General features: G+C 36.3%; 1 protein-coding gene across 4 annotated transcripts in view; it reads left to right on the top strand.

Moving 5' to 3' along the window:
- CPEB4 (cytoplasmic polyadenylation element binding protein 4) overlaps nt 1–8,996 on the top strand; it is a 79,173-nt gene extending 70,177 nt beyond the window's left edge. For all 4 annotated transcript variants that reach the window (XM_017535099.1, XM_017535100.1, XM_017535101.2 and 1 more), the window contains 5 exons: nt 1,963–2,052; nt 2,419–2,537; nt 4,288–4,402; nt 5,534–5,715; nt 8,400–8,996. In XM_017535099.1, coding sequence (XP_017390588.1) covers nt 1,963–2,052; nt 2,419–2,537; nt 4,288–4,402; nt 5,534–5,715; nt 8,400–8,627 — 734 coding nt within the window. In that variant the 3' untranslated portion in view covers nt 8,628–8,996. The remainder of the gene's footprint in view (nt 1–1,962; nt 2,053–2,418; nt 2,538–4,287; nt 4,403–5,533; nt 5,716–8,399) is intronic.
- Nucleotides 8,997–11,521: the final 2,525 nt, after the last annotated feature.

The following is an 11,521-nucleotide window of genomic DNA, read 5'->3' on the forward strand; positions in this document are numbered from 1 at the left end:
AAGAGAATATAAAGATAGAAAGAGGGAAGGCTAGAAAAAGCCATGAGATGTTGGAGTCACATTGAAAATATCAGTATGAACTTACTAGTTTTTATCAGCACATACACAGATACAGAAATAGTTATAAATGTGTGTTTGTGTGCATATTTATTTCCTAGCTTCATCTACTGCAAAGACTTAGAAATAATGAATATTCACTAGCAGTGAGCATATAGAGCACCTGCATCTTAGTTTCTAAATATCTTTTGCTGCTAAAGGGATCAATACATCTTGGGGAAAAAAAAATGGACTGATTCTTAGGCTGATACAGGGAAAGAATAAGACGAGCCTGGAGTATCTTCTTAGGCCAGAAAAGCATTAAAGTGCTTAAAGAATGGTGGCAAGAAGTGTGAAGAACATAGAAGCCACCCACTCCTATGGGACAAGCAGGGACAGATTGTCCCTGACAATTTGATAATTAGAGCCAAATCAGGGACAATTTTTGGGACATATTGAGCATCAAGATAAAGGAGTGAATTGGATCACAACCCATTGAATAAAATAGACGATACCGATAAAATAAATAAATAAATCAGTGGGACAGAAGGAAAGCTCCCTTACTGCACAATACTAATATATGTAGAAGGAATTATGGAAACAGTTAATCATTATTTGGCAACCATTATTGTGGTAGTTAATACAGGCAGGAGTCTTCAATGGATGCCAAGGCTCATGAAGGAACAGGATATTGGTGAGCAACAAAATATACTCTTGTAAAACTGAGTATTACAAGATCTTCTCCCTTTGTAATCAATTATAATTGATTACAAAGGGAGAAGTTTTCTTGCGGTAGAGAAACCAGGCCAAGATTGACATGCCCTCCAGGTGTGGTAGTATGCACCTATAATCCCAGCTACTTGGAAAGTTGCAGGAGGATCACTTAAGTTCAGGACCAGCCAGGGCAACATAATGGGCCCTTATCTCGGGAGGAAAAGGTTAACATGCTTATGGTAGGGCAGGATGGCATTGCACCATTATGGTGATATTCCAGTTTGGAATGCGTAGCATGATTCTAGTCATAGGAAGCAGAGCACAGACCCAGGTTGAGGGTCTTTGTCTTTAATCTGTTCAGATTGCTATAAAAAATAACAGACTTGGTGGCTTATAAACAACTGAAATTTGTTTCTCACCTTTATGGAGGCTGGGAAGTTCAAGATCAAGGCGCCAACAAATTCAGTGTCTGCTGAGGGCCTGCTTCCTAGTAGATAATAGTCTTCTCATTGCATCCTCACATGGCAGAAGGGGTGAAGGGTCTCTCCAGAACCTCTTTCCCCATGGAACCACTAATCCCCATGGAAGGATTCCAACCCTGTGACCTAATCACCTACCAAGGGCCCCAGCTCCAAATACCCTCACATTGGGGAACAGATTTCAACATACGAATTTTGAGAGAATATAAATATTCAGACCATAGCAGCCATTCTATAGAATGAATATGAAAGACAAGAAAGAACATGGAGCTGTTCCAAATTGAAAAAAGACTGATGCTCTAAGGATATGATAATTAAATGCAACCTGTTTTCTGGATAGCACTGTGGATCAGAAAGGATTTTGAAATTTAAATGAAGTCTGTGAATTGCATAGTAGTGTTATATCAAAATTGGTATATAAGGGAGTGATCTTGCTTTGAGCAGATAACAATAGTTATGTTTGGGATTACAGGGCACCATTTCAGAAGAATATGCTGGCTGGCTGGCTTGGCTGGATGGCTAGATTGATTTATGCGTATATACAGATAGAGGGAGAAAGAAGAAAGAGGTTGAAGGCAGATGTGCAAATTATTAGCAGTTGGGGAATCTAGATGAAGGGGATTAAGGAGTTCTTTTTACTGTTGTTGTAAATAGTAGATTTAAAATTAAAAAAAAACTTTCAAAAAATGATCATAAATACATATTAAATCTACTTTTTTCTTTTGTTTATTAGATGAGATCACAGCTAGTTTTCGTCGCTTTGGCCCTTTGATTGTGGATTGGCCTCATAAAGCCGAGAGCAAATCCTATTTTCCTCCTAAAGGTAATTCCCAAGATTCATTATACTTATATAATTTATTCTTACATTGTTTAATGTATAGCCTTTTCATAAATGTTCGCCTTCACTGTAAAATTTTTTATTGTTGAACTTGCATTTTCCCAAATGCTCTTTAAAATTTCAGTATACTTTTAAGTCAAATTTAATTTTACTCTGAAAGATGTTTCAAGATACTACCAAAATGAACTGTGTGTTGATGTTATCAGACTTTTGGTATAAATATTGTTTTAATATTTTTTCCTATTCCTTTTTCCTTTCTTTAGTTTTAGTGCATGATTCCCTTCACCTGAAGAATTACCCAAAAATAGGAAAACATGTAAGCCTTCTTTTGCCCCCCTTTTTTTTTTTCAGGCTATGCATTCCTGCTATTTCAAGATGAAAGCTCTGTGCAGGCTCTCATTGATGCATGCATTGAAGAAGATGGAAAACTCTACCTTTGTGTATCAAGTCCCACTATCAAGGATAAGCCAGTAAGTGTAGTTTATCATAAAATATCTTCTTGTTTTAGCCTCCGTTCATCTGTTCTGTTTGAAAAACCCATAGACAACTTGATGTGTTTGGGGTACTTAATTGACACGTTTGTAAGCAGACTAAATTTAAAAAGTCTTGTTGTAAGGTTACTAACATTGGCTTTTTATGTATTTGCACTTATCAATTTGACATTGAATTTTTAGTTAGTTGGAAAACAATTGGTAAATCTTTACTTTTAAAAGATTTCATGGCTGGGCACCATGGCTCATGCTTGTAATCCCAGCATTTTGGGAGGCCGAAAGTGGGTGGATCACATGAGGCCAGGAGTTCGAGACCAGCCTGACCAACATGGTGAAATCCCGTCTCTACTGAAAATAAAAAATTAGCCAGGTGTGGTGGCACACACCTGTAGTCCCAGTTACTTGGGAAGCTGAGGCACGACCATCACCTGAACCCAGGAGGTGGAGGTTGCAGTGAGCAGCGATCCCGCCACTGTACTCCAGCCTGGGTAAAGTGTAAGACTCTGTCTCAAAAACAAAACAAAACAAAAAAAACACACCAGACTTCACTTGATAATGCATTTAATAAAATAGTTGAATTGCCTCTGAATAATAGACCTCAAATCACAAATGTTATATATATATCTTCCTAGCTCTTTCTTCACTTTAATAAAGATTTTACCCAATATTATCCTTAACTTTATATATGGTACTCTCCAAAGTAGAGTTGTGCATATACATGTACAGGTACATTGCATACTGTTTTTTCTTTTTGGAAAAGTTTATCATAAAATTTAGTCTTAAGGAAGAGGAGCAACTGGCATGTTTAGATGAGTTTGGCAAAGCAGCAATTTATTATCACTCAGCCAGCACCCAGTGAATGTTGGGGTAGTAGAGAATGGAGTTGTCAGTGGACCCAGCTTAAGCAAATAATATCTGTGGAGCTTCTCTTGATGTCTTGTGGTTGTCTAGGTCAGAAGCTTTGTAAGAGTTCCTGTGCTCTGGACTCTTTCTGCTTGACTTGTGTTCTCTGCCAATCCCATCTGTATTTGAATTTGGGACCTCTGACCTAGGACTCTGTCGGTGTGCATATTTGGGAATCCACTGCTGTCAACCCATAGCCTTTGGCGTGGGCATTTGTGACAATTAGAAAACGTGAATAGTTTTAAATGAGATACATGATTCTTCATTGACTGAGCTAATAGATACACTGAAGTATTTGTCATTAAAAAGAATGTTGCAAATATCATCAATATTTTTACTTTGAAAACTATTTTGAAATAATGCATTAGATTTGATGGTATCAGGAGTAGTTTGCATTTCCTGAACATACACTGACTGCACATACAATTCTAGTTTACTTAGCATTGGCTACCATGCTAAAAATTTATTGATTGGCATTGGATACCAATGCTAAAAATTTAAATTATGTCGATATTGGGGAATTGGACAGACTAAAGGCCCAAATAAGCTGAAAAACAGCAAATTAACTTACAAATAATTAGGGACATGTTAAGTAATTTGGCTTATAATAGAGAATCAAAGTGAACTTTTCACCTTGGTTTAGTTTACTCTAAAAACGATGGGTTAGGATACATTATTTTTAAATCTTCTAGTTTCCCAGCTTTATTGACTTATAATGATAGGATAATTGCTTTTAAAATTAAAATACTTTGTAATAATTTTTAACGTTTCCCCCCATAAGGTATCTGTATTGAAAATGAGACATTTTGGTTTGTACATTCCTTAGGTCCAGATTCGGCCTTGGAATCTCAGTGACAGTGACTTTGTGATGGATGGTTCACAGCCACTTGACCCACGAAAAACCATATTTGTTGGTGGTGTTCCTCGACCATTACGAGCTGGTATGATTAAACAAACAACAAACCCTCTATTTTATAGCACAAGAAATATCAAGATCTTCAGGATAAATTTTTCATAAGAATTTGAGTTAACATCCAAGAGTAAGAATTCTAGAATCAAAGTGTCTGAGTTTGAATTCATGTGTTCTAATAGGTGAGTGACCTTGGACAAAATCCATGATTTTTCTAATTCTCAGTTTCCCCATCTGTCAAGTAGGGGTGAAAGGTGTGTGTATTTCTAGGGCTATCTTGAGGGTTGAATGAGATGACCAGTGCAAAGTACTTAGTCTAGTGCTGCATAATGCTGATTGTTCTCATCATTTTCTGAAAAGAAAAAAAGACGTTCAAGAATAGATTACGGATTGAGATGGTCAGTATTTGTTTCCTACATTCTCATTTGCTCAACAGCCATTAACTGAGCCCTGGAATATAATAGACTTCTATGCAGTGCATCATATTTTGAGAGTAGTACTTCCAGAACAAATTAAATTCCTAACTTCAAGTAATTTGAGGTTTAGTAGTATAAATGAGATAAAAAGCATAACATGAACAGGAATGTAGCTTCACAATTATAACACTTCATAGAGAAGATGCAGTCATTTCACGGTTTTTTTTTTTTTTTTAAATGAAAAATTAGTGAAGAGACTGCGGGGAAAGGGTTTTGGTGGGAATAAGCCAGGAGGGCCCCCAAAGAGTCTACCAGTTAGTCTTCTAATGTTCAAGTAATTATTCTATTAATCAATACATCATTAACTGGTATATATATGGCAGCAACATGGCAGAGAGTGACAAACGTGGGAGCCAAGCCCAGCACTATCACTGAATGACCTGTGACCTTGGACAGATTGATTGCCCTTTCTGTGCTTCAGTTTCCTTGGGAAATTACTGTCTACTTCATGGAGTTGGGAGAAGAATAAAGAGAACATATTAGAAAACATCTAGCAACCCCTTGCCCAAAGTTAAAAGATTAAAGCTTAACACAATAGATGACTGGTTGTAATAATAAGCGTCATTTTAATAATTACTTTAGTGATGTGAGCTTAGAGTACAGATGAATTGTTTTTGATGAAACCGTTGGTGAGCCAGATGAATTTTCCTGATTTTAAATATCCTGTTTGCTCCTTTCTTAATTAGTGGAGCTTGCAATGATAATGGATCGGCTATATGGAGGTGTGTGCTACGCTGGGATTGATACTGACCCTGAGCTGAAATACCCAAAAGGAGCTGGGAGAGTTGCATTCTCTAATCAACAGAGTTACATAGCTGCTATCAGTGCCCGCTTTGTTCAGCTGCAGCATGGAGAGATAGATAAACGGGTAAGCCTTACACTACACTTTGGAAAATTTTAGAAATGGTCCTCTAAATGTGTGATTAGCAGTATTAGAATGGGAAAGCTTTATGACAATAAAGTGACAGCTGAGCATTTTGCCTATGGAGTTAATTATGGTCTATAATACATAAAAGAATTTCCTATGAATTTCTTTTATCTTTGATTTTTTTGAGTAGCCTAATCAGAACACTATAATCAATTTACTTGAGTTAATTTAATCTTCTCTAAACTATAACTTCCATTCAATCTCAATCCATCCATCCATTCATTCATTTAGTTTGTCAGTAATTCAATAAATATTTACTGAATCCTTCGTACTGTGTTATATCAGGTATATAAACAGGAATGCCCTTGAGATTTCCTGCCTCTTTTTTTGTTTTGTTTTTTAATCCTGGGACATAGCGAATACCTTGTAAGCCCTATTTCTCAATGAATTGCACTCACAGATTTCTTTTCTTTTTTTTTCTTCTTTTTCCACAGCCGACGCCTCTCACCAATTTATTTCTTAGCTTGGTGTTTCATTCATTCAACAAACATTTTAAAGCTTAGGACAAGAAGTTCCTGTTCTCATGAGTTTATTTCCTAGCAGATAGAACTGTATAATTTGCCAGAACTACTCAAAGTGTGGCCTGTGGACTGACTGCCAGTCTGCAAACTTAGTTTGTAGTGAGATAGGAATTTAGACCAGACTGTGTAATCGGCTACATTGCTGGGCACAATGTTTGGTCCAGCTGGACCAGCTGGCAGTTTTTTTTTTTTTTCATAGAAAGGCTTTATTGATGAGGGAAGCAACATGTTGATTTATATTCTGGTATCACCTTTTTATTTCATGGCACACTGGCACTTGCATTAGCGCTGACTTTGATATCCAACACTCTGAGGTATTGTGCTAAAATAGATTGATTTTACTGTGTTGTTCTCAATTCAAGATGTAAAAATGATCAAGTCAGTAGTGGTTTCTGCTTTTTATGTTTCATGTCATGTATAGTCTACTTCATTGTCAGTAAAAACATTTAAGATAGTAGTGATCATCCTACAGCTGACTATATTAAAGAGAACGGCACCTATTCTATTCCAAGTGTGGGGGAGGGACAAGATTAGTATGTTAACATGCCTACTTGTTTGTTTGTTTTTGTTTGTTTGTTTTTTAGATGGAGTATATTGCTCTGTCACCAGGCTGGAGTGCAGTGGCATGATCTTGGCTCACTATAACCTCCGTGTCCTGGGTTCAAGTGATTCTCCTGCCTTTGCCTCCCGAGTAGCTGGGATTACAGGCGTGTGCCACCATGCCCAGCAGATTTTTGTATTTTTAGTAGAGACCGGGTTTCACCATGTTGGTCAGGCTGGTTTTGAGCTCCTAACCTGAAGGGATCCACCTGCCTCGGCCTCCCGAAGTGCTGGAACTACACACTTGAGCCACCCACCACAGGTGGCCTATTTGGTTTTTCATGCACACTAAAAAATATCTACGTATCACTGCCTCATTCTAACATAAGTTTCAGAGCTGTGGGGTTGGTCATTAGAAATTCAGGCTTAATTTGTATTCCTCTGCAATGAAATCCTTTGCCCAGTGTTTTTGCCACTCTGTAGACATTGTGGAGCAGCCTAGAGGCCAAAAGCCTGGTGCTGTCCTCATGCCTACTCTTCCTGGACTTCCTTGGCAGTCTTCTCTTTTTGTACTTTTATTTTTTTAGTTAAAACCTTATTTTTAGATGCAGGGTCTCATTCTGTCACCCAGGCTGGAGCACAGCGGCACAATCATGACTCACTGCATGTTCTCCTTTTGTTCATGGCTAACCTTGGTCGGGATTTCTTGTCAGAGCTGGATGGCACCATTGGTGGTGACAGCCTGCTGTAACGGAGTTTCAGCCATGAGTCTCTCCAAACTAAAAATAACCAGCTCTTTTCTAGCTGATGAATTAATAACCAAGTGACTGTTAATGCTTGAAACATTCACATGACAGGTTGGCCGATAGAACACTGAAACAGGCCCAGTTTTAGAAATTCACCTTTGACTTTTAGACTCAGGTGAACCATTCTTAACTGAGAAAGAACAAAGCAGGGTTTTAAATTGTGAATCCTGTAGCTGCATCTTTTTTTTTTTTTTTAAACAGAGTTCTAGGTTTGTGATTATAACCCAAGATGTGTACACTATAAATAGAAACCACGAGCCAGGCTTTACGACAGCTCAGAATCTCGTGACACAGAAGTCAGGCATCTTCCCACTGACTTGAATATTGAAGTGCAGTTGTGTGGAACTTGGATCCTCTTAGCTGATTTTGTTTAAATTATGATTCCACATATGACAAAAATCCAGATCCACTAATTAAAATGAGGTTTTGTGTCTATGAAAAATCTCCTGTGGGTTTAATCTCATAATGTTTTAGTCTAAACTGTTGGCTTCACTTCATGATGTCTACTGAAATCCCTTTTCCTTTGAAGATTGTTTATTTAATAGGAAAAAAAAAAGTAAAATGATAGATAATTAAAACCTTCCTAGGTTCTTAAAAGATGAACTAACCATATTTCAGTAAATGAATAATTGTTCCTTCCACATTGGGCACCTTGGAACAGATTCCTTCAGATAGTAGATGGAAAGGTACATGCATGGTAAGTGTTGCTGGCCTACTCACTGAAAAATATAAAATCTTCTTTTATTTTTGATTGCAGGTGGAAGTTAAGCCATATGTCTTGGATGATCAGCTGTGTGATGAATGTCAGGGGGCCCGTTGTGGGGGAAAATTTGCTCCATTTTTCTGTGCTAATGTTACCTGTCTGCAGTATTACTGTGAATATTGCTGGGCTGCTATTCATTCTCGAGCTGGCAGGGAATTCCACAAGCCCCTGGTGAAGGAAGGCGGTGACCGCCCTCGGCATATTTCATTCCGCTGGAACTAAAGGATAACTGCAGTGCTCATTTTCAGGCCTCAGAATAAGTGCACTCTTCTGTTAATTCTGACCCCTTCCTCAACCTCTTCACGCTGGCATGTCCTTTTGTAGCAGTCTGCAACTTAACTATAGTATAATGAAAAGAATGACCTATAATATAGGTGTTTTGTAGATTCTTGTGTCACTGCAAACAATATGAACTCCTTTTTCGTATTGCCATCGGGTTACATGGAAGTTTTATTCTCTTGTTTTGCTGGAGACCAAGAGGATCTAAACTTCCTGCAACATTTTCTTAGAGGAGAGAGAGAAATATTAAAAAAGAAATAAAACAATAGAGTATTTTGGGTTTTTAATTAAATTATTGTTAATAATATAACATATAAGAATACTTTTATTAAAATAACCATGCAACAATAACACTATCCGTCTATCTGACAGTTTTTCCCCCAGGGAAGTGCTTTTGCCTTTTCCTTTCTTTTCTTTCTTTTTTTTTTTTTTTAAATCTTTTTTTTTTTGGTGGGGACAATCGGTAGAGCCTTGTATTTCTCTTACTTATTCTTTTGCAGAACAAACTACTTAATTTTTTTTTAATCTTTTTTGTCTCTCTCTTTTTTTCCATTCCCTTTTAATATTTTTTAACAGCAATGGAGGAAGTTAATTTTTAACGGAAAGAACATGTTAAAACAAATGCATAAGCAAGACTGAGCAGCATTATAATTAATTTTCAGGGTTTTGAGGCTGAACATAATTTCATTATCCCTCAAAAAGTTACCACCACATCAGAAAAAAAAAAAAATTAGTAAAGTAGGCAGAGCTAGGTTTATTTTCTCTTAAAACAATTTTTAAAATTCAGAATGTAAAAATTGGGTAAATTTACTATTGAGGGGAGTGCACTTATTTAACTTACTTATCTGGTCAAAGCCCCAGGAAACCTACCAAAGCTAGAATTAATGACAACTGGTGGGAAACCTAGCATTTCCTCTCCTGAAGAACAAATGTATAAATTTTATTTTTGATGTTTATATATAAACTCTATATCCTAATTTACTAACACTCATCAGGTGTCAGCCTTTGCTCTCCATTTTGACGTTAAAAAACAACAGATCTAGAGATACCTCAAGGATATCATTTTTGATTTTGTGTTACAGTACACTTGTAGCCAAAACTGGAAGACAAAACCAATATATAATTTGGCTGCTGATTGGCTTACTTTTAGATTTAAAGTTTCTTTGGGTATCCTGTAATTTAGTTGTAACATAGAAAATGAAAAAAAAAGTTAAAAAAAGTTAAGTAGTTGCAAAGTGTTTTGCACTGTTGAACTAAGTAACTGTGTAAATCTGTGCAAAGGTACGTATGTTTATCTTACTCTTCCTATAAACTAAAATAACATTACAGTTTCAGAATTTAGCATGGGACATAGTCAGTGTTTGAAGTGCCAACTTCATCAAGTAATGCATGCTTTATTATAAATAAAACTCTAGCTTTGAAAGGCGTTATTATGTGTTGAACAGTATGCTTCAGGGGTGAATTTAAAATAGTCTCTTGAAGCCCCAGTCATGGAAGTAACTTTTATTTTAATTGAGATTCTCTTATTAAATGCCCTATTCATCAGTAAAAAGAATATTATCAGTGGGCAAAACATGAAATAAAACAATCTAATGGCAATCTTGCTAGTTGTGCTACCTAACAGTACCACCTTGGATCCTTCAAAACCAAAGACTTGCCCCAGCACTGCTGTGGAACCACCTGGCTTATGACCCCTATGGATGATCTTTAGGAAAAGCAGCCCTTTATTTTTAATACAGGCTTTAATGAACTATACCTGTTAAGTTCCAAAGGTCAAAATGGAGGCATTAGCTGTCTAATATTCAAACATAGAAAGGGAGCTGCTTTTAAAGAATTCCCTGCAAATACTGAAAGCAGTCATGCGAATGGAGGGTGCTCTTGTGTAGCTGGTCAGGGACTTTTTTTTCTTTTCTCCTGAACTACATGATTCTAATTGGAATGTTCATTTGCCTCTTTTTACTCTTTTAAATGCTTGTAGGTGGCTTGGGGTGTGCTATTGTGCTGTTCCTACTCAGTAAACAGGTGTGATGAGTTAACAAGAAATAACACTGTTTGAGAACTAGCTTTGAATAATAATTTTTCCCTTTGTACATGACCTGCTGAATTTCGGTACAGTGTTTTTGTAGCTAACTTATTTTGTCATGCACATAATGTATATTTGTTATGCACTACTTTTGTATATCTTGTTTTTCCAACAGTGAACATTTTTAGGCACACTTTTCACTGACGGGATATCTCTTTATGCAATACCTCAATTTTTCATATTGCAAAGAGTAGCTTTTTGTACTTTTATTACTGAGAGATCTTCATATACTTCATTTTTTAATATAAATAATTTTAATAAATTTTATTTTCTTATATTCTGCTTTTTATACATTTCAGTGCTCTGCATACATTTTAAATTATGAATGTCGTGCACTGGCAATGCTATTTTAGAGTCTGCAGAGAAGAGAAAGCATGTTGCTTAAACATCCTTCCCCAGCACCAGCTATTGGTGTACCTATAATTTAAGAAATAGTCTATGTAAAGTCACAAATTAAAGAAAAAAAATTCGCATGAAAATGACAGATAACACTGTAGTTCCTGAAACAAATTAAATGCATAAGCATAGGGTAGAAATTTAAAATAAAATTGTCTACAGCTTCTTACTAAGTTTTTAAAATTATTCATAAAATGCAGACATTTTTGGTGAATGTTTAGCCATTTTTAATATTAATAAATTGATGTTAAGTGTTTGATTCAGAGATGTCTGCTCTTTTAAATTATATATAAGGAAAAAAATAGCCTGCCTTGGGACAGGTGTGTAATGTTAGTATGCATGACTAATGTAAGAAATT

This window comes from Cebus imitator, unplaced genomic scaffold (assembly GCF_001604975.1).
Source record: "Cebus imitator isolate Cc_AM_T3 unplaced genomic scaffold, Cebus_imitator-1.0 Scaffold91, whole genome shotgun sequence".
In the NCBI taxonomy this organism is placed as follows: Eukaryota; Metazoa; Chordata; class Mammalia; order Primates; family Cebidae; genus Cebus; species Cebus imitator.